The 23,436-nt window shown below is 50.2% G+C and overlaps 1 protein-coding gene across 1 annotated transcript; it reads left to right on the top strand.

The window, feature by feature from the left end:
• The first annotated feature begins 13,007 nt into the window (after positions 1 to 13,007).
• ARSI (arylsulfatase family member I) lies at positions 13,008 to 19,894 on the top strand. Its single transcript, XM_001108178.5, has 2 exons — positions 13,008 to 14,175; positions 17,630 to 19,894. Exons 1-2 carry the CDS (start codon positions 13,865 to 13,867, stop codon positions 19,026 to 19,028), a joined length of 1,710 nt encoding a protein of 569 aa, XP_001108178.1. The 5' UTR covers positions 13,008 to 13,864; the 3' UTR covers positions 19,029 to 19,894.
• The last annotated feature ends 3,542 nt before the right edge of the window (positions 19,895 to 23,436 follow it).

Here is a 23,436-nt window from a genome sequence, read left to right as displayed (position 1 = left end):
ACCTATAAAATGAAGAAGTCGGCTGGGCACAGTGTGGCTCAGGCCTGTAATCTTGGCACTTCGGGAGGCTGAGGCTGGTGAATCATCTGAGGTCAGGAGTTCAAGTGTGGCCTGGCCAACATGGCAAAACCATGTCTCTACTAAAAATACAAAAATTAGCTGGGCATGGTGGTGGGCGTCTGTAATCCTAGCTACTTGGGAGGCTGAGGCAGGAGAATCGCTTGAACCTGAGAAGTGGAGGTTTCAGCGAGCCAAGATCATGCCATTGTACTCCATCCTGAGTGACAGAGACTCCATCCCAAAAAAAAAAAAAAAAAAACAAAGTCATACTCTGTAGTCTCTAAATTAATGTTCTCCAATAGAACTTTCTGTAATGATAGAAAATGTCTACATCTCTGCTATCCAGTTTGGTACCACTAGCTTTTGAAAGGTGGCTGTCGTTATTTAGGAACTGAATTAATTTAAATCTAACTAGCCGCAGGCAGCTAGTGGCCACCATATTGATGGAGTAGTTCTAAATTTTCTCCTATCTCCAATGTTTGATTGTGTCACATCTTGTTTATTAAACTATAGTTTAATAAATAAATACTCTTTTCCAAAAGAGTACTCTGTCTTCCACCCTGCAAGAATGTGACTACCCTCAACTGCAGCCACCTGACTCCAGTGGGAGCTGCCCTTCCTTTTGTAAGTGCCACCCTAGAACCTGTTGATTGGTCATCATTCCAAAAGGAAACCCTCTCCATTCTCCTTTCCCCTAGACCCTGGCAACCACCAATCCACCTTCTGTCTCTATGAATTTACCTATTCCAGATATTTCACACAAATGGAATTACACAATATATGAACGTTTGCATGTGACTTCTTTCACTTAGTGTAATGTTTCAGAAGTTCATCTGGGTTGTAGGACTTCATTTCTTTTTTATGGCTGAATAATCTTCCATTGTGTGTATTTACTACAATTTATTCATTCCTCCATTGAAAGAACATTTGGGCTGTTTCCACCTTTTGGCTATTATAAATAATGCCATTAGGAACATATATTTGAGTCCCTGTTGTCAACTTTTTCCGGTATATACCTAGAAGTGGAATTGCTGGGTCATATGGCAATTCTGTGTCTAACTTTGTGAAGAACCATCAAACTATTTACCACAGTGGCATTTTACTTTCCCACCAGCCATGTCTAAATTATCTTATACATTTTAACTTGGACCTAGAGAGTGGCTCTTAGTTCCTTCCTGGTCATGGTGAGGGCTACTTGTCTGGAAGGATGACAATGACGCCCAAAGAAATGTAAAGGTGAAAGGTGGAAAGAGTTCAAGTCACCTCTGAAGCCTGATTCCATCCCGTCTCCTTCTTTGTGTTACATGAGTCAGGAAATTCCTCCTTCTTGCCTAAGCTGGCAAGTTGGGTTTCTGTCACCCAAAGGGTTCGCACTGATGCCGGCTTGGTGCTGGGTACAGAGTTTTGTATTTGAGGGTGCTCTAGGTAGAACCATCTACAATGTCAGCCACCAAATGCCAGCCTGGAGGCTGCAACGGAATCATTTTTTGGTTCCCTCTGCTGTTCCCCAGGTGCTGAGCCAAGAGCCCCAGACAGAACCCTGAGGAAAACTTGACCCCTGGCAGGTCACCTGATTAAGATAGTAAGCCAGAGAGGCTGGTGGCAGAGGCAGGCAGGAGGTGGGTTGGAGGAGGAAAAGAGGGCCGGGGTTCCCTTGAGGACACTGTGGAGCAGGGAAGGGAGCCTGGAGGCCTGGCTGGGGGGAGGAGGAGGAGGAAAAGGTGGAAAGAAAAACCCAGCGGAATCGCCAATGTTTAGATGGCCTTTCCCAGGGTGATTGCGACAGCTTGTCTGTCCATGGTCAAACATGAAGGCAACGTTTTTTCAGGTCCTGAAAGGAAATAACTCCAATTTCGTTTTCTGACTGGGGGAAAGGAATGAAAAATGATGAAGAAGGGCAGTTTTGGAGACAGAGTCCAGGCCACTCTGACCCCTTAATTCTCTAGAACCTCAAATCTGAGATCTGGGCCCATGGGAGCAGAGCCCAGCCAGTTGTTTCTCTAAATAGGATCTGGAGCGCACACTCGGGCACCGGGGAAGTCCTCGGTGCAGATGGCAGAAGAAAGGCCCAGACGCAGGAGCAGTGTAGTGTTGGGAGGATGAGCACCGGCCACAGGTATCACCGTAGTCTTGACAGGAAAACGGTTTTGTAACCATTTTCTAAACATAGAATGGAAAGATAATCCACTCTTCCCTCTTGCATAGTTAATTGAACTTGTCTTTTTAAGTTTTGATGATTGGAATGCATAAAACATGAGATGTAGTCACTGTGTGTAATGCTGCTGCGGGTTGGTGGGCCACAGACATGGGATTTCTGATAAATTCTCCTTCACGTGCTATTGGCTTGCTAGGGCTGCCATAACAAACTACCACGAACTTAGCAAGAGATTTAATTTCTCAGTCCTGGAGGCTGAAAGTTGAAGATCAAGGTGTTGGCAGGGTTGATTCCTTCTAAGGCCATGAGGGAATCTGTTCCAGGCCTCTCCCCTAGTCTCTGGTGGTTTGGAGGCAATCTCTGGTGTTCCCTGGCTTGGAGACATGTCACGCTAATCTCTCCTCCACCATAGCTTGGTGTTCTCCTTTTGCACGTCTGCTTGTGTCCAAATTTCCCCTTTTTATAAGGATACCAGTCATATTCGATTAAGGGCCTATGCTAATGATCTCATTTTAACTTGATTGTCTCTGTAAAAATCCTATTTCCAGATAAGGTCCACATTCTGAGGTAGGTGGGGTTAGGGCTTCAACATTTCTTTCTTTTTTTTTTTTTTTGAGGGGTGGGGACATAATTCAACTCATAACATGATATCCATCAAAAAAAGAAAAAGAAAACAAATGAAGTCCAGGCGCGGTGGCTCACGCCTGTAATCCCAGCACTTTGGGAGGCTGAGGCAGGTGGATCACTTGAGACCAGGAGTTTGAGACCAGCCTGGCCAACATGGTGAAAACCCGTCTCTACGAAAAATACAAAAATTAGCCAAGCGTGGCGGTGGGGGCCTCTAGTCCCAGCTACTTGGGAGGCTGAGGCAGGAGAATCGCTTGAACCCGGGAGGCAGAGGTTACAGTGAGCAGAGATCATGCCATTGCACTCCAGCCTGGGAGACACAGTGAGACTTTGTCTTAAAAAAAAAAAGAAAAGTCCTAGCCAGGGCTAGGGGAAAAAAAAGAAAAAAAACGTTTTGCTATGTGTATTTATAATGATATGTACGGTATTGCAGAATATTCCTGACAGGAAATAATTTCCATTTTGTTTAAGCATCTTTGAGCACTGAGTCTTTTACTTAGAATTTTACAGGTCTGATAACTGGAAGAATTTCCACAGCCTAGCTCTTGGCTCCTTAGATTTCAAAATTGTCCCTCTTCTCTGACACATATACCTCTAGTGCCAGGGACTAGAAGACACCTTCGCACTGCCATCCAAGATTGGGGCCTGCACCTCTGTGTCATAATATGTCAGGTGAGTCAGCTCAGCAGACAGCAAGAGCCCTGGAAGACATTTCTATACCGAGACAGCCGACTTAACTGTGAATGTATCCCCAGTTCAACTTCCTGTGAGCCAGACCCCCAAAATGCCTTCTAAAGCCGTCTGTCCTGAGGAAAAATGACAGTGAGGAGGTCAGAGGGAAGAGTCATTGATCACAACTGACTGCTGTTAAGATGATGGGCTCAACTTTCACAGATACATGATGATGTGAACACAGTGTTAGAGCCCCCTTCGGGGCTTGGAGAGGACCCTGTGCCAGGGAGCGGTCTGGAAGCGTAAGCTGTGCTAATTTCATGGTCAATCTGTCTCAGAATGGGTGCCTTTCCTCATCTTAAAAAATATCCTACGAACAGGCTGGGCTTGGTGGCTCACGCCTGTAATTCCAGCACTTTGGGAGGCTGAGGCAGGTGGATTACCTGATTGTTAGGAGTTCGAGACCAGCCTGACCAACATGGTGAAATCCTGTCTCTACCAAAAATACAAAACACACACACACACACACACACACACACACACACAATTAGCCAGGCATGCTGACAGGTGCCTGTAATCCCAACTACTTGGGAGGCTGAGGCAGGAGAATCACTTAAACCCCAGAGGCAGAGGTTGCGGTGAGCTGAGATGACACAATTGCGCTCCAGTCTGGGTGACAGAGCAAGATTCCATATCCAAAAAAAAAAAAAAAAAAAAATCCTACGAACATTCATGAGATACAGACTTACTCATCTACTATAAGCCAGGGTCTGTGCTAGGAACTGAGGAGGCAGAGACAAACTAAGCCAGCTGAGTGCAAATCTGATTTCTAGGTATCACAACCTCCGTAACAGGCCTGGCCCTGAGAGACTGGGTTTGCCCAAGAGACTAAGTTCTCCCAAGGGTGGGTCATAGGATAAAGGAAAAAGCTAGGCTCAGGTTAGGCTATAAGATGGGGCTTTTCCCTTTGATAAGCATATTGAAAACTGCTGTGAGAAGAAGCCTCCCTCATCTTGAAGCTGAAAGGCCCCTTCACAATCAGAATTCCAGACCAAAGCAAGTCCACCCATAAAGCCAGGAGCTTGAGAATTGACACCCTCAAATGAGACCTTGGGGCCATGCTGCTTGCAGGAAACTATCCTCTGCCTGGAGTCCTGGATCCAGGGGACTAGGGCTCAGCCTTCAGGTCCAACCGCCAGCCTTGGTCTGGAAGCTTCCTGCTGAGCAGAAACTCACTAATCCCTAAACCAGCCCTTCCTGCCAGTGACCAACCAATCCCCGCTGCCTGCCTCAGCCCAGCTTCGTTCAGAACCGAGGCACTCTTAATCATGTGAAGGACACATATTTTGGGGCATTCTCTTCTCTGAGCCTCAGTGTCTTCACAAGTCTAAGGGACTGACAATGGACCATCAACTCCACGAGGGCCAGGTGGTCCATCTTGTTCATATCTGTAGTCTTAGTCCCGGTGAGTGAAAGGCACATAATAGTTGCTCAGTAAGTGCTTGTTGAGTGAATGATTTGGATAAAGAGATCCTTGATTTCTGTGTGGATAAGACAGCATTCTTGTAGTAGTTGGTACTCATCCAGTAGCAAATGACAGACGTCAGCACAAATTGGTATAAGAAAGAAGGAACGTGTTTTTCCCATAACTGAAGTCCAGGGGAGTACTTCTAGCTTTAGAAAGGATCCATGTACTCAAATGGTGTTATTGGGAATCTGTCTTTACCTCTCACTTTGCTTTTTTCTCTTCATTACAGTTAGCTCCAGGCGGGTCCAGGCTTCTAATCGTCTTGCTCCAAGTCTAGCAACAAAGAGACAATGCACAATCTTGTTTTCAAAAATCCAAACAAAATTCTCAGAATTGAGTCTCACTAGACAGTCTTAGGTCACTTGTGCATTCCTGAACTAATCACTTTGACCAGGGACATTTGATGCTCTAATTGTCCAAGCCTGCTCCTGGAGTTAACCCACCAGTGGAAACCCACCAAGGAAAATCTAGGTTCTGTTTCCAAGAAAGGGGAGCAGCTGCAAGGCAGACAATAGGTGCCCACCACAGTATTTGACTGAAATCTGAATATTTGGTCAACTCTCACCTTCTCTAAGCCTCAGTCTCTTCATATGTCATTGATAACAATGACGACACTAACAAAATTCGTGACCCCTTTACATCCTAGAGCTTTCGTGAGGTCCAAACAAGATCATGAGTTATGATAATAACATTTATTGAGGCATCACTGGACATCTGTCCCTGTGCTAAGTAAACCCTTTATACATTTAGTTTTATTTTTACCACAACCCATGTTACTGATGAGAAGCAGGTTGAGAGAGGCTACAAGGCTTGTATACTGGTCACACAGCTAGGAAGGGTGGAGCTGGGGTTTAAAGCAGAGCCCTCAAGCATGAAGCTATATATAAACTGTAAATAATTTTACAAGTGTAAGGGATTATTAGTAACAGCTTATACAATTAATAATAGAAAATTTTTTAAAACCCTGAAAGGAAATTCAAATAAATTCAAACAAATGTTTGTTTAGCACCTACTATGGGCTGATCATTCACCAGGGGCTCAGAAAGAGACACATAAATAACTGTGAAACAGGCAGACTGTGATCTAATAGAACCATAAACATGCCCCAGGGGACTGTGGAGAGCAAGAGATTGACTCTGAATGGGGAAGGAAGGGAGGAGGAAGTCTGGAAAGGTCTCTTGGAAGCAGTGGGATTTGAGCTGGGCTTTAAAGATTAAAGGACTTTAACAAAGGAAGGGAAAGGGAAAATCAACTTTTAAGAGACCCGGAAGGATCTAAAGATTCAGAGCAGAGTTCTTGGATAAGGGTTCAGCACTTCTATGCAAAATAACTTTCGCACCAGCAGGAACTTCAAAAGTGATTGACTTAGCAGAGCACAGTAGTTGCCATGGGAACAGAGGCAAGCTTCATCCCTGTTATTAGTGAGCATCTCTGGCTTTGAGCAGTCTAGCCAAGGCCAGGAGGCAGCGGGGGCTGGGTTGCACTATCCCTTAGAAGAAAAACCTAGCAAGATTGCTGCCCTAAGAAACTGACTCTCATTTCAGAGGGAGGCAGAGCTGACAGGTGACACCTGGGTCTGAGAAGATAGAAAGCCAGAGGAAGCCTCTGCCTTGAGGGGCTTTGGGACATCTTGAAGCTATTGGAGCAGGCAAGGGAGCCTCAAGGAGGGAATGGGAAGGGCAGGGGACAAGCCTGAGAGCGGCTTCCAAGATGAATCAATTCCCACTCAGTCCCGGAGGAGGGGAGCAGCACTGGAGGCAGCTCCACCCAGGATCCAAGTGTGGCAGGGGGTGGAGAGCGTCTCCCAGACCATGCATTCATGTCACTCCTAGACCCTCTCAGGCCTCTGGGGGCTGCCAGGGCATTCCAGTGCATTGGGACTGTTGGCATCTAACCACTCAAGGGGGACGCAGAGGGGACCCCATTTACAGGCTTGGTGACAGGACAACATATGGTGGGGACTTCAATGCAGTAGGCAATAGGTTTGACACCTAGATTCAAATCATGGCATTGACACTTTCTAGCTGTGTGACTTTGGGCAAGTTACTTACCTTTTCTGTGTTTCTCGGTTGACATGGGCAAGATGCAGATAATGATAATAATTTTACCTACCTTATAGGTAGGTAAGAATTTAGTGAGATAGTGGATATAAAGAGTTGTGCATGGTACCTGGCACAGTAGATCTTCAATAAATGTAAGCTATTATGTTATTATTATCACTTCCGAATTTCAATTGGGTATCGAGTCAGGTGTTTTTTTTTCTTTCTTTCAGGCAGAGTCTCTTATCATTAGTGCTAAAAGCCAGTTTCTCTAAGTATAGTAGATGAAGACAATGACAACAGTAATAGTAGTGACGGGACCCATTTACCTTCCACATATCCAGTGACATTATCATGAAAAGGAAGGCAAATTTCTAGTGCCGAATGCCAGGCTAAACGCTTGAACTATTTATTTCAGGCAGCTAGTGGCTATTGAAATTTTGGAGGAGAATAACTTGATCAGGGGAATGTAGATTTTTGCCCTGAGGCTATACATTTGTAGAAATAGAATCTAAGTATAACAACAACAAAGCTTAGTAACAAAAACAATAATAGCTACCATTTTCAGAGAGCTAATTGTATACCAGGCACTGTGCTAAGAGCTTCAGAAGCCTTGTCTGTTGTAATCCTCACAACAATCTTATGAGGTTATATATTTTCTCCTTCTCCTTCTCCTTCTCCTTTTTTTCCTCCTCCTCCTACTCCTCCTCTTCCTCCTCCTCTTCCTCTTCCCCCTCCTCCTTCTTCCTCTTCCCCCCATTTTACAGATAAGAAAACTGGGCACGGAGAGGTTAAGTCACGCAGCTAGCAAATGGCAGAGCTGGGCTGAAACACAGGCAATCTAGTTCTAGGAGTCTCACATTTAACCAGAACACGCTTTTTCCTTCCCTGAACCTTGGAAGGCTGTCGTGGTGGGGTTGGGGGGCAGACTGCCACCCTCAGTTTTGGGAGCCCCTCTGTCTGCATCTGAGCACTGCCACTCTGTTTGATTCTCTGGGACTTCACCTCTTTCTTTGAAAGTATGTGTGTGTTTGTGTGTATGTGTGTGTGGGGTGTTTGTATAAGAGAGAAACTGCAGCTGACCAGTGATGACAGAAGCCTCTGGACATCAAAGTGGGCAGAGCCCTGGATGGATGGGCTGGAGGCAGGCCTGGGTCCCATTAGGCTAATTCCTCTCAAGGTTGGAAGAGGCCAGGGCGGGAACTTCTGAGAACATGGAGAACAAGTCCTTTCATACGACCTCCCTTTGAGCTGGCCTCGGGGTGGGACCGGGGTCGGGTGGGTGGAGGGTGGGGAGTGTGCGGAGAGGTGAGGCCGCAGTCAGGCTGGGCAAACAGATTGGGCAGCGGCATTGAGCACAGAGCGCCCATTGTGTACCCAGAGCTCTGCTTTCAATAATCTTCTCGGAAGAATGTTTCATTGAACGCCAGAGAAAAGAGCCATTGAAATGCCAGGGCTGGGCCGTATAAAGGGTTAAAGACAAGGAGGCCATGGGTACCTGGGCTTTTGCCACTCCTGGTTCAAAGACCTGATATGGGGATCCTGACCACTAAGACAAGGGGACTCAGGCCACCCAGAGGTCCGGAAGCGAGGGTCAGAGGGGGGACGTATGTCTGTCCCAGAAAGGCTAAAGTGGGTGCCCCAGTATCAAGGAGGAAAACCCCATTCTTCCCAGAACCATTTTGCCCAAGTAATATTCAAGAAGATGTTAGATACCTCCTCAGATACCCCCTCAGCCTGCCTACCGTGGGGAGCAACCCATCGGGCAGACGCGTCTTTGCGTGGACTTCCTGCGTGGACCCATACCAGGGGCCCTGCAATCCACTCTCCACAATGCAGCCAGTATGGCTTCCTTAAACACCTCTGGCCCTTCTGTTAATCAATAATTAATTATAATGAGTGATGCTCTAGCAGAGAGTGTGGGAGTTATGGTAAGAACCAGCGGTTACTAAACTAGGTGACCAAGGGAACAGGTAGAGTTTTCTCTTCCAAATAGAAAGAACTGCTCATTAGAGGGATATGGCTGGGCTGTCAGAGAGGGCACCAGAGTGGGATTCTCTGCTCACACTGAGTGCCACACATCTTTGCCAGCTACAGAAGCTTGTGGGGCTCTAAGTGTGGGTAACACCATGCTGGCCTCTGTGGGCTGCACAGAGGAGGTAGAAGGTGGATGAGAGGGGCCTGCCACTGGGGAGGGAGGGCACCCTTGTTGGGCAGCTGAGAATAACCTCCAGCATCCCCATGGAACCCTCTGAAGATGTTGCTGCCTCACTGAGCCTGTGTCTGCAGAGAGGATGTTCTATAACTGAAGCACACCTTACGCTATGAACTGTTCATATTAACCCATTTTGGATGGAAACTTTAAAAATCAGATGATGCCTTTCTGGCTTTCTTAAAAAGAGATCCTCAACAGGATCTAAACTCTGGAGGATGTGCTATCATTCACTTCTGTGCTGGACGGTGATTTGGTGATGTTGCTTGGTCTGTTCAGGTGAATATAGTTCTTGGCTCCTGCCCCCATAAACCCCAAACTCCCAGGCTTTTGGAATTCATCAGTTTGACATTTTTGTTTATTCTTTTGTTTCTCCTTAATTTTTTCACTGTGATACATATAAGCATATTTTGCTGTAAAATAGGCAAGTGTCTCACCTTCTTATACATTCCATCGGAGCTGCTTCTAATGTTCTCAGACTGCGAAAGGAGATGATTGGCCTTGTCAGATTGTGAATGAAGTAAGAGTCAGTAGACTTAGAGTGAGGAAGGCCTGAGGAGCTCTCCTCTGAGTTAAGTGATTGAACTCTGTGATATTTTGAGTGTTCAGAGGCCTTCTATGTTTTCTTTTGGTCTTTGATTTGATTCAGCCTAGACAAATTGCCCCCTAGAGAGAGGACGACAGCATGCATAATTTATGTGTAAGGTCTTTGCCAAGGGCAATAAATCAGAAGGAAATAATATTGGTACTTAGATAATTTTAGTTCAAAGATGGCCAAACATACACATATACCTACCCACTAACATGAACACACACACACACACACACACACACACACACACACACACACACGAATAGCAATGAGAGACAAAGCCACAAAACCAACTAACCCAGTCTTTCACTTTTATATCTCCGCTCCCTAAAAAGTTATCTGGGAACAAATAATTAAAATCATAACATTTTCAAATGGGAAACAGCTTTCAAAGTTCTTTCGTTTTGCTCCGCCTTTTTTAGTTCAGGAATCTCTTCTATTATCTCCTGGACAGACAGGCCCTTAACCCCCTTCTTGCATGGATCCAGTAATGGGAAGCTCAGTCCTTTCTGAAGTCTGATTTCATCAATGGAAATCTGTGACAGGAAGTAACAAAACTACATCCCTGCCACATCTGATCTGCATTTTGTATGCAGATATTAGGCTTTCTGTAATGTTTTAATGTGGATGTCCTTTGGGGGTTAAGGGACGAGAGCACATCGGTGAGAATCGGGGGACAGATCTTTCCTGTGTGGGGTGGACGTTCCTGCTGTCAATTGTCTTGGAAACAGCTGAGTTCTGAGACAGAGACTGAAAAGGCTAGTTTAGCTTGCTGGAGAGGGAACTTAGCTTGTTAAGTCTTAATTCTTGGGCCTGAACTTGAGACATCTTGGAGTTTTCAGAGTCTGTGTGGGTTGGGGTAGGGCTGATGGTCATTGTCTCAGGGAAGAAGGCAGGGAAGCACCTTGTCTTGTAGAGAACACAAAGGGAAGATAAGTGAGCCAATCTTGAAAGCTATATGACCACGATTCACATTATACTTTGTGTTTATTCCCTCCTTGTCATCCTTGAGCCTTTGGAAATATCTGGTTTAAGTGTTTCAGCCTGATCTAGCTGTGTAATGGCATCATTGGAATTGCTGAGGGTCAGTGTTTATTTCCCTAGAATGTTAGACAGAGGATAGTGCTCTCTGAGGCCTCTGTGGGTTTTGGTAATTATGGAGACTCTTAAGAAAAAAGTGAGTATTGGGGAACAAGAGTTGGGCCCGAGGTCCACCCACTCCCCTCTACATGGTGATTCACCAATCACTGCCATCCTTTTACTAAGCAGGTGGTCAGACTTCCTGCAAAAGTAATCCCTTAAGTTGGTATGAAATCTGTCTTCCTGTAACTTTCACCCACAGGACTTAGTCCTTCCTCTCAAAAGCACAGAGAACAATCATCATAACCATTCACATTCACCGAGTGCTTACTATGTGCTGGGCACTTTACTGAGCATTGTGCTAGATCTTACATATACTATTATCCCATTTTACAGATGAAGAAATTGAGGCTAAGGGAGGTCAAATAACTTGTGCAAGGCCAGACCCCAAATTAGTGGCAGGATTTGAACTCAAATAGTCTGATATCAGAGCCCACTGTCTTGAATTCTGAAGTACTCCTTGTTTCAATGATAGCCCCATAGAGATCTCCTGCCTGTGATCTTGCCTCTCTGGGCCTTTTTTGGTCCAGGTGGAATCCCTACCCCATCCCCTTGTTGCTTCTCTTTGTGCTTGGAGTAGAAGGAAGGCAGCCCTGCCCGGTTCCTCTTGCCCTGGGGTAATGGAAAGAATGCAAAACCCTAGTCCACCTGACCTCTGGTGACTTGTCCCACTTCGACCCCCTAGGACAGCCTCGTGGAAGCCTGTGGAAGCACTGTTTTAGCAGCCTTCCCCTCAGGAGGCTGTATTTTTCCTGTCTGTCCTCAACATGTCTTCTGCCAGAACAACAAGCTCAGTTTTCCCTTCTGATAAATCTGGTCACCCTAAATATGGGGCTTTGAGCAAATGGGAGCGGCTGGCCCCACGCAGCCCTCATTTCGAAATGCAGATTCACACGGGCTGCTATTTTGGAGGTCTGGTTTCTTTCCCCACACACAGTGGTTTTAAGTAAGAGCGAAGGGATCATGACAGAATCTTGGCAGGGGGAAGATGCTAGGAGAGAAGATGCACCTGGGCAGTCTTTGCTTCCCAAAGTCCCCAAACACTGGCCCTTCAAGAAGTTGGTTGGGGGGTGGGGGAGCGGGAAAGGGGGTCCATGGTAACATAACACTGGGAAATACAGCTTAACCAGCCCCTCCTGCAGATCAGCAGTGTGCATGTTAAACATTTGAAGTCCTAGCAGTAAAGAAGCCTAACTGGTTTTGTTTAGCCCAGTTTTTCCATTTAAAAATGTAGCCTAGTAAAATTTTGCAAAACAATGATGCAGAGCAGAGCTTGCAAACCAGCACCGATGGTCTGATATATTTCTGGGAGAGGTTTAATTTGGCCTACAAAGTGCTTAAATTTTGCTTTCAATTAGTCACTAACATTTCACAATTGGAATATTCTCCTAATAGATAAAGAGGGTATTCTTCTTGAAAAATCAGAAGATCTGGAAACACTGGTCCATATTCTTGCCTGACTATGGTCAGCTGGAAGTCAGGCTGTGGTTTTTAACTTGCTGCAGCCCCTGTATCTCCTTAGGGCAAGACAGCTATCTCCTGCTCTACTCATTTAGGATGTTCCTCGGGTTCCAGAGTCCCCCCAAGCTTGCCATCTCTGGTGTGGAGGTTTCTTTGGGTAGGCGTTGGCCTAGGTGACCACTGGGGCCAATTCATCCATTCATTCATGCAACATATACTGATTGAGCTTATACTGTGTGCTACACCCTGTGGATACAAGATGGATAAAACAGCCCCTGCCCTCTGGATTCCAGCGCTGGCATTCTAAGATTCTAGTTGGGAATTGCAGAACGGCGAGGAGGGAGGGGTTGAGGAGAGTGGAGCTGGTAAGGCTACAACCAAGCTTCCTGACTTCCAGCCCTGGGTGCTTGCCAAAGTGCTTGCCATTCTCCATCCCTTTCTCTACCGGCTCACCGAAGGGAGCTGCCTCCAACAGCCACGGTGAGCCTTAGAGAAATAGCTACTGACTTGCTCTGTGACTTAGACGCGTTGCGGCTCATCTCCGGGCCTCAGTTTCTCCATCTGTAGAATGCCCCGGTTGGACTAGAAAATGATGGGCTTTCCTTCCAGGGCTGGCACTCAGAGAGGCTAAGACTCCATGATCGAGGAATGTCTGACCCGGCCATTCCGGAGCTGTTCCATCGAATTCCAAGCAGCCCCACTCCCTCCTTACCCCATCCCGGTCAGGGGCGGGCGCTGGAGCCAGCAGGCCGGGAGGGCCTGGGCTTCCCGCCCGGGAGGTGGAGCCGCTGCTCGGCGTCCCGCCCCTCCACCTGGGGCTCGGCCCCGGCCCCGGCAGATGTTACAACTTTTTCGAATTCTCTCCCGCGGTGTCCCCTCGACCCGCCCAACTCCCTCCCCTTCCCCGCTGGGGTCCTGCCCACCTCCCTGCAGGGAGCTGGGTTGTTGTAAGGACTCCGGGTGGGGCGAGAGGCCGGGAAAGCAGAGGCGAGAGAAATTAGGAGGCGGGAGAAATCCAGGGCAAGAAGGAAGAGGGGAGTCAGAGGATGGTAGAGAGCACTTTCTGGAAGCCGCCACGCCGCGTCTCAGGCTGGCCGGGCTGAGCTGGGGAAGAGGGAGCAAAGAGGGAGCAGGGCCGGCGCTCAGGCAGCGGGAGGCAGCTCGGCGCGGGCCTGACCTCCCCAGAGCGCCCCGCTGCGGCAGAGCAGATCCGGCCCAGCTGTCCGGCAGCCTGTCCCGGACCAGACACTGGGCCATCCTCGGGGGCGCTGAACCCCCTCGCAGCATCCGAGCCGGCGGGCCGGTGGTGCGCCCTGGGCGCGCGAGGTGGTGAGGCCCCAGGAGCCCTGCGCGCCGGGACGCACGGGCCGGCTTGGCGATGCACGCCCTCACTGGCTTCTCCCTGGTCAGCCTGCTCAGCTTCGGCTACCTGTCCTGGGACTGGGCCAAGCCGAGCCTCGTGGCCGACTGGCCCGGGGAGGCCGGTGAGCAGCGCTCGGCCGCTCCGCCCCAGCCTCCCCACATCATTTTCATTCTCACGGACGACCAAGGCTACCACGACGTGGGCTACCATGGTTCAGATATCGAGACCCCCACGCTGGACAGGCTGGCGGCCAAGGGGGTCAAGTTGGAGAATTATTACATCCAGCCCATCTGCACGCCTTCGCGGAGCCAGCTCCTCACTGGCAGGTAGGCGTGGCGCAAGGCCCCGGGGCTGAGCATCTAAGCCCCAAATCAACCCAGTTTGTAGATTTCTCCTGCCAGTACCTCCCCGTGCTGGGGTCTGGGAAATCTCCTATTGGCTGTGTAATCATTAGTAAGTCCCTTACCCTCTCTGGACCTCAATTACCCTTGCCTTACACTGAATGGGCTTCATCATCTTTGAGGTCTTCTTGCTTTGATGTTCCAGGACACTCACATTCCACACAACGTGGAGACACCTGGTCATCCCTTTGTTAGAGGAACATGGCAGCCTCTGACATTTATTGCTGCTTCTATTTATGGACACTGAGACCCTGAGCAAGTCATTTAATTTCTCTAAGCCTCAGTTTTCTTGTCCATAAAATGGAGCAAAGAACAGTTTTCACCTTGAAAAAGAGTGGCAGCGGTGGAATGATTTGTGTGTAACCTGCTTGGCTGTCAATGTGTGGTAGCCTCTATGTGTCCTGAGGGATTCAGGTCCCCATACTGTTTGATGAATACATTGGGAGAAGACCAAGGAATTGATAGGTGGAAGAGAAAGACACATAGGATACCACGACCTGTGTAGCCTTAGTGTGGTTACTTCATTTCTCTGAGCCTCTGTTTTTTCATCTGCAAAATCCTCCCAAGTTGGCTGGGAGCCCCAAGCAGACATGCTGCTTCCTCCATAAGGAAATGTCCACAGGCGAGGCATCAGGATTACAGGATTAAAAGAGCAGGGAAACAGGAGGTGGGGGTATGGAAGGCAAACTCTGGCCACTTAGGGGAAAATCCTTTGGCAGGGCTGAAGTTAATTCTCCTTGGATGGGGTCCAAGGCATGCTTTCTCCCAAGTTCCACCCAAGAGCCACTAGTGTGATCTCAGGAACCAGAAGCCTTAGTCTCCCTGTTTCTTAGTCTCGCTATTTCTTGGATGGGAGAAATTGAGACAAGGACTCAGGGAGGGCCCAGCTTGGTTCCCCTTGGCCTACTTCAGGGTCTGTGGGAGATAGAATTGAGAGGCCAGATGTTTGGCAGGGGTCCTGGAGCTGGGAATCAAATGGTGCCCTTTCTTCCTTCGATCTGGCACCCAGCGTTTAGATCCAGGAGCCGAAAGGAGAACAGAAGAAAGAAGGAGGGGCATGGGGTGTGTTTGGGTTGGAGTGGTGGTACAGGATGGTGGTGTAGTGGTGAAGACGAATGCTGACCTGCAGAAGAGGGAGGAGGAATCTGCATTCCCAAGACTTGTACACAACTTAGTGTTTCTGTCCTAAGAGGTGACTTTTGGTTTAAGTAGCGAAATGAGCAGACAGCAGCAGGGCAGTGCTTCAGTCCCCTGATCTGCGAAGGTAACTGAACGTGGCTGGTCAGTGCCTGCCCTCCACCCCCTGCAGCTGGCTCCATCTCATTGATGCTCACAACCCTCGTTAGTATTTGTTAACACATCCAGTTGTGTTTTGTGACGCTGGAGAGAGGCAAAGTTTCTCATGTGACTCACTTGCAGATGGGCTTTGGTGACTCTTAGCTGGCCCATTCACTTTACAAACCAGCATTCCACAGTACCCCACCTCTATGAAGACAGGCCCAGTTGGGACTTAAGACCCTAGGGTACTTCTCATATCAAGTCCTATAATTTATTAGCTTGATTGAGGCCTGGAGAGGCCGTTATCACCAAAATATTTTGAGCATGAGTTGAGTAGACCCAGGTTCAAAGTTTAGCTCCACTGCTTGCCGGCTGTCTGAACTTGGGTCATTGCTGCTCTTTTGGGGGCCTTGGTTTTATCATCTGTAGAATGGGGCTGGTAATAGACTTCCCTATAGGTTTTTAAAATGAGAATTAAGTGAGATAATGTATGTATGTGGTGCCTAGTGTTAAAAATGGCAGTAGTAGCTAATTATAGGTAACAACAATAACAGTTTTAAGATAAGGAAACCAAAACAGAGAAACTCACTTCTGTGCTCTGATTAAAGATGTCAAGAGTTCAGGGCTTGTCTTAATTTGGATGCCTCGGGGTGAGAAAAAGGTGTGGGATTCTAACATACTTGTGAAGTTTCAGGCTTCTTATTTCCTCTGGGACTTTCAAGACTTGAGTAAAGGCAAGACACCATAAGCAGATCACATGGGAGCCTTGACCACAGAAGGGGGAAGATGGGATATGAATGGATAAATGAAGAATTCAGGATTCGCCTAACCATTTACTCCTGCCTCAGGATGATAGCCTGGATCAAGGGGTCATATGAGCTCACAGGCAGGCACATGGGAGCTGGTCTTAAAAAACTGGGAAGCTAGACGAGTCTTGGAGATTTCCCATTTCAACCAACTCCTCTACAGGAGCAAACTGAGGCCCCCATGTGTGAAGAGATACGGCAGCCCAGTTTGCTGAAAAAGAGTCACTGCTTAGACTCTGCTTGGAATGAGGACTTGGTTCAAGTCCTGGCTCTGTTCCTGACCACTGGGTGACCTTGGGTAAGGCCCTTCCCCTTCCCTTAAAAAGACCTTAGGTTCTTTTTAAGATGAGGTGAGTAAACTAGAGAATGAATTGGGTCCCTTCTGGCTCTAAAACCCTTTCAGTGTCTTTCATTCATTCATTTCATAAATAATTGAGCGCTCTTTGAACATCACTTGTATGCTAGGAATAGAAGGTTGAATAAAGGACAGCCCCATCACATGTCCCTGGGCAGAAGAGCATGTGCAAACGAGTATAATCCCACGGCCAAGTAAGAAAACGATGATGTGTGCTAAATGCTAGGGGGACCCAGAAGCAAAAGTGACTAATTCTTTGGGAGAGTTACGAAAGACTTTATAGCATGGATAACATTTGGGCTGAGCTTTGAAGAGTGAGTAAGAGTTTGCCTGGGAGAGCAGGGCTTGCTCTAGGCCCCAGAACAAGTTAATAGCTTAGAGCTTAGGGACTCTGAAGCCTGGAGCCAGACTGCCTGGGTTACAAATCCCGCTCCGACTACTAGCCATGTGAGTCACCCGGCAAGTAATTTAATTTACCAAGCCTCAGTTCCCTTATTTGGAAAATGGGAACAATAATATGTACCTCCGAATTTGTGGTGAGGATTTAGTAAGATAGTTCACATAAGAGGCTAAGTGTAATGCCAAGCTCACAGCGAGTGCTCGATATTAGCTATTATTGTCATTATGACCCTGGGTTCAACTTTTAACTCTCCAACTTCCTAGCTGTGTGATCTTAGGTGAGTGGCTTAGCCATTCTGAGCTTCAATCTCCTCATCTGTAAAATGACAATATGACCTACTCCCAGTGATTTTGAGGATTCGATGAGATAATGCATTTGAGGTGCTTAGCACATTTGATAATACCTGGTGGTTGCTGCTATTATTTTTGCTGGTAGTGCTGGGACCACAGCCCACCTCACAGTGGTATTGGGGACTGGATGGCCAGAGCAATGGTCTGTAGCTTACCTGTGCCTTCTGTGCCTTCCCCTCCTCCCCACCAGGTACCAGATCCACACAGGACTCCAGCATTCCATCATCCGCCCACGGCAGCCCAACTGCCTGCCCTTGGACCAGGTGACACTGCCCCAGAAGCTGCAGGAGGCAGGTTATTCCACCCATATGGTGGGCAAGTGGCACCTGGGCTTCTACCGGAAGGAGTGTCTGCCCACCCGTCGGGGCTTCGACACCTTCCTGGGCTCGCTCACGGGCAATGTGGACTATTACACCTATGACAACTGTGATGGCCCAGGCGTGTGCGGCTTCGACCTGCACGAGGGTGAGAATGTGGCCTGGGGGCTCAGCGGCCAGTACTCCACTATGCTTTACGCCCAGCGTGCCAGCCATATCCTGGCCAGCCACAGCCCTCAGCGGCCCCTCTTCCTCTATGTGGCCTTCCAGGCAGTACACACACCCCTGCAGTCCCCTCGTGAGTACCTGTACCGCTACCGCACCATGGGTAATGTGGCCCGGCGGAAGTATGCGGCCATGGTGACCTGCATGGATGAGGCTGTGCGCAACATCACCTGGGCCCTGAAGCGCTATGGTTTCTACAACAACAGTGTCATCATCTTCTCCAGTGACAATGGTGGTCAGACTTTCTCGGGGGGCAGCAACTGGCCGCTCCGAGGACGCAAGGGCACTTATTGGGAAGGTGGCGTGCGGGGCCTAGGCTTTGTCCATAGTCCCCTGCTCAAGCGAAAGCAACGGACAAGCCGGGCACTGATGCACATCACTGACTGGTACCCGACCCTGGTGGGTCTGGCAGGTGGCACCACCTCAGCAGCTGACGGGCTAGATGGCTACGATGTATGGCCGGCCATCAGCGAGGGCCGGGCCTCACCACGCACGGAGATCCTGCACAACATTGACCCACTCTACAACCATGCCCAGCATGGCTCCCTGGAGGGCGGCTTTGGCATCTGGAACACCGCTGTGCAGGCTGCCATCCGCGTGGGTGAGTGGAAGCTGCTGACAGGAGACCCTGGCTATGGCGATTGGATCCCGCCACAGACACTGGCCACCTTCCCGGGTAGCTGGTGGAACCTGGAACGAATGGCCAGTGTCCGTCAGGCTGTATGGCTCTTCAACATCAGTGCTGACCCTTATGAACGGGAGGACCTGGCTGGCCAGCGGCCTGATGTGGTCCGCACCCTGCTGGCTCGCCTGGCCGAATATAACCGCACAGCCATCCCGGTGCGCTACCCGGCTGAGAACCCCCGGGCTCATCCTGACTTTAATGGGGGTGCGTGGGGGCCTTGGGCCAGTGATGAGGAAGAGGAGGAAGAGGAAGGGAGGGCTCGAAGCTTCTTCCGGGGTCGTCGCAAGAAAAAATGCAAGATTTGCAAGCTTCGATCCTTTTTCCGTAAACTCAACACTAGGCTGATGTCCCAACGGATCTGATGGTGGGGAGGGAGAAAACTGTCCTCCAGATGTTCTTCCCCTCTCCGGCTTGGCCCTGCTTTTTCTCAGAGATAAGCCTGTCATGTCTCCATCTACAGGGAGTTGGAGGGTGTAGAGTCCCTTGGTTGAACAGGGTGGGGAACCTGGTTGGGGGTGGGTGGGAATAAACCAGACTGGGATGCCTGTGTCTCAGTCCTGCCTCCTCACCGACTTGCTCTGTGACCTCAGGTGACCAACACGAGCTTTTGGCCTCAGTTTCCTCATCTGTAAAATGAGCTGTAATGACTTTGTGACTTTTTGGTGTGGCCCTGGAGCCTGGGGCCACGGTGGAGTTCCTCGGCCTTGCCACTTGACAACCCTTAAAGGGCTTCCTCCTTAACACAGGATCTCTATGGTGGTGTTTGGGTGAGGGCTGCCTGGAGTCAACCCCCAGCTAAAGCATGGCAGTCTGACTGCTCTCTACAGGGACCTCCTGAGCACTGTGGGTGGAGGCGCAGGGGTCGGGGGGTTGACCTTCGTGGCTCTTCACATGGCCTAGGCCAGTCCTCGGGTCAGACTGGTGTCAGGCACTGTAGTGCGAAGTTCCTCTTCTGGCCCCTCCAGTACCCAGAGAAATTGGCTGGGCCATTAATGGCTGCAGCACCAAGGGTGGTGGAAACAGCTGTGAAGAGCCCCCAAACCAGTACCGGGACACCTGGGTTCTCCCGTGACCTTGGGCACAGTTCTTCCCCTCTAGGCCTTGATTTCCCCACCTGCGAGTGGGGATGCTAGCCCTGGCTCTGCCTCCTTCATGAGGCTCTGGAAGACTGGCCAAAGCCAGATTGTAGAGGAGCTTGTGAACTTGATTAAAGTGTCATAACTTGGAAGTGAGGGATGCAGTGCTGTCCGACTATGAGCAGGTGTGGGTGTGTGCTTGTGTGTCCTGGGGGCAGGTATGAGCTCACTGTTGGCCAAGTGAACAGGAGAGGAGGTGGACAGCCTGGCTAGGAGGTGGGGGGATGGGAGTCCTGCTGCAGACCCACTCTGTGACCTCAGGCACATCCCTGACCCTCTCTGGGCCTCAACATCACACTATGTTCAGTGATGATCTAAGAGCACTTCCCATTTGGCCATTCTGGGCTAGTGTGCGTGTGTGTGTGTGTGTGTGTTGGGGTAGGGGGCAGGCTGAGTGGTGGGGAGTGGGCCACGGGGGTTGCCGAGCCCGCCTGCTGCTTAGTGCGCCTCCATCCGTACACTGCGTTCTGCATATCTCCCTTCAGGTTCCAGTCGGCGCAGTGTGTGTAGGCGAAAGCCCTGCTGTGAATTTTGAAAATAGTTATTTTTGTCACTGGCAAAGGAGGCCTGTTAGGACTCATCAGCTTGTGGATGAGCAGGATGGGTGGGGTGGGGTGGGTGCGGTACGTGTGGGGGTTCAGGTATTAGTTACAGAGTTCCATCCCCACTGCAGAGGTGGCTGAGTCCAGGAGTGAGGGTCTGGCCTGAGGCTGCTGGGTGGAGGTGACCATTCATGCTCTAGGCCCCTTCCTCCTGGTCCTGTTCTTTTTACCCCTTATCACCTCCCCCAACTAGAATCTTTCCCTGCCTCTATGATGTTGATGCCCAGCTGTGTGGTGGGGCAGGAGCCAGGACAGGCAGAGGCCTCTGGATTCCAGTGACCTCCAGCATTTCAGTCTGCCTGGGAGGGAGGCTCTGAAGAAGTAAGTCACCTGTTATGGCGGTGGCCCAGGCCTGACACACCCTAGGAGATGAGCTGTCCATAGTTCGCCCACTCCTCAGGGTACTCTAGCTCTGCTGGGTGCTTGTCCCAGCTGTGTGGGCGGGGCCTTTCCAGGGTGGCATGGAGCCAAGGCTTCCCTGCCGCTCCAGGCTTGCACGAGTTGTATGGAGGCCTCTCCCGTGCCTGCTGAGTCAGCCCTGCCTGGGGCCTACCCTCCAGCTCCAGCCCCCACTTCTCTCCCGGTGCCCCTGCCCTTTGGCACCACAAGTGCAGAACCATGAATGGCCCTTTCTGCTGTCCCCTAATCACTGAGGCTTACTCTCTGTGACCAACCTAAACCAAGAAAGACCAGCTGGGGTCGGGGCTGGCACCTGTTCCTGGTGCCCTGAGAAGGAGACTTGGCCTCAGGTCTCGGTCCAGTCTCAAATCCAGCCCAGAGCTTGCCTAGCTGAGTCCTACCCAACCCAGCATCCAGCAAACAGCCTGGTGGCCCCACGCAAGCTTGAGCCTGCAACTTGGTCTAGAGAAGCTCATGGCTGGCCTAGGCCTGAGATTAGTGGAGGGTCTTTGGTGCCGCAGAGCACTCAAGCCCAATGACAGGCTCAGCCTGTGGTGATTTCTGCTCTTTCCAGCAATCGGCATGGCTCCCGCCAGCCCCCTCCCATCTTCTGTGGCCCAAGTTTCCTCCAGCCGGGGCACCTGGGTCTAGACTCTGTGACAGGCTGCCAACTGGCACTGCCAGGCAGGTGCTTGTACCATTTGAGCACCTGTGCTGGTGTGGAGGGAAGGGAGGGCAGATCAGAGGCAGCTCCGGCCCCTCGAGCCACAGATCTGGGGAAGTCGAGCCCAGAGATGCCTGGTGAGACCCCCTGTTTCTCCCTTGGCTGCATCAGATGGCAGCTGATCTGCCAGCTACAGGGGCCAGAGCCAGGGGGCAGCCTGTCCAAGCTGGGCCCTGCCAGTGGAGTCCTGGGCTCTGGTAACCCATTTCCCAAGGGCCAAGAGATAGCCCACACCTGGATGGAGGGCCAGTGCTCTGGACTCCATCTTTCTCAGGAGGAAGTAGAGGTTCCACTGGGGAGACCTCCTGCAAGCTCTTCCAGGACTCGAACTCAGGTCCTCTAACTGCAGGGAGTGCTGTGCAGCCCTTGGCCCAGTAGCCATTGTCCTCTGTCCCATGGCTCTCTGCTTCACTCTCCCCTGCAAGGAGTGCCTCCTGTGTGGGAGAACTCATTGACAGTGCTGCTCCCTGATCCCTGACGTCCCCACTTCTTCATGTAGGCCCAGCCTTACTTACTGCAATGAATAAATCCAGTCCCCCTCCACCCAGACCCTCAGCAGAACCATTTCTCTCTTGGTCCACTTTCCACCAATTCTGGCCCCCACGCTCACTGCCCTTAGTGGGACAGGCCCCGTGGGGATCCTTTGGATGGCACGCTTTCTGTGGTACCTGCCCAGGCCCTGCAGGACCTTGAGGCACTTGGGTATATGTGTGTGAGCACGTGTGAGGGCTGTGGAAGGTGGGATTTGAGTTGGCTGTCACAATGCCACTGGGGCTACAATCACCCATGCAGGAACCCAGCCCTGGTCACTTTTCATCCCTTCTGTCTCCGTGGGGCACTGCCTGTGTTCACATGCCAATCCCTATTCTGGCATGTCAAGGCTGCGTTCAGCAACCTCCAGGGCTCCGACCCCTGGCCACCAGCCCATAGCATGCAGGCCTGCTCTCGAATGCCACATGCGTGTTGCAGATGGGGGCACACGTGCTGCCTCTCGTGTCTGCCTTGGCCCTGGGGAGTGGGGAGTTTGGCAGGAACAATCCCCCTGATGCAATCATCGGCTCATTCTCTCAGCACCACAGAGGCACGGCTTGCTCCTCAGTGCCCGCCACCACCGGGCACAGCTGCTAGCCCGGCGGGCTCAGGGGAGGTGGTGAATTAGCAGTCATGCCTTCTCAGCAGAGTGGCTATTACCCTCAGGAAGGTGGGGGGTGCCTGTCCGAGGCAGTGCCCACACTGCTGAGTTAGGCTCCAGAAGGCTCAGAGGGGTATGTGTGTGCTCATGTGTAAGACTTTCAGAGGGAGCTTCTTCCTCTTCTCCCTCCTTTTCCTCTCTCTTCCACCTCTCCAGCCATCTCTCCACTATTGGGATCCTGCAGCCCTTGACTTGCCTATCCCCCAGGACTGCATGCACAGTGCAGGACAGCAGGGGAGGGAGAGAAGAGTGACAGAAAGAGAGGGAGATGGAAACCAGAAAGGAAGTAAAAAGGATGAGAAAGATGGAGAACTGAGAAGGAAGGATGCAAAGGAGGGAAGAGGAAAAATGAGGGAGAGGGGAAGGCAAGAGGAGAGAAGAAAGAAGAGTTGAAAGGAGCGATGGAAGTAGGGAAGAAAGACACAGGTGACAGGAGCAGGGCTCTGCTGGCCCTGCTCCCAGCAGCCGCAGAGGCTGCCCCCATGGTCCACATCACAGACAGGGAGAGAGGTGGCCATCTTCCTGCCTCCATTCCTTCACACCTGCCTCTGAGGGACCCGATGCCAGGGCCTTCCCCACGTGCTCTGCTCACTTCTAAGCCTGCTCCATTTCATCAGTGGGAATGGGGAGAGGAAACGGGTCAGGCCAGCACCCAGCCACACAGGACTGCCCCAGTTCAGAACATTAGATTTCCATTAATACAGCCTCATAGTCTCA

This window comes from Macaca mulatta, chromosome 6 (genome assembly GCF_049350105.2).
Source record: "Macaca mulatta isolate MMU2019108-1 chromosome 6, T2T-MMU8v2.0, whole genome shotgun sequence".
NCBI lineage: Eukaryota > Metazoa > Chordata > Mammalia > Primates > Cercopithecidae > Macaca > Macaca mulatta.
This window is presented reverse-complemented; position numbering and strand designations above follow the sequence as displayed.

Bases quoted from the DNA above. Each gene is read 5' to 3' on its own strand.
- ARSI (XM_001108178.5), top strand. From the start codon at position 13,865: ATGCACGCCCTCACTGGCTTCTCCCTGGTCAGCCTGCTCAGCTTCGGC. The intron at 14,176-17,629 runs GTAGGCGTGGCG...CCTCCCCACCAG, and splicing joins AGCCAGCTCCTCACTGGCAG to GTACCAGATCCACACAGGAC.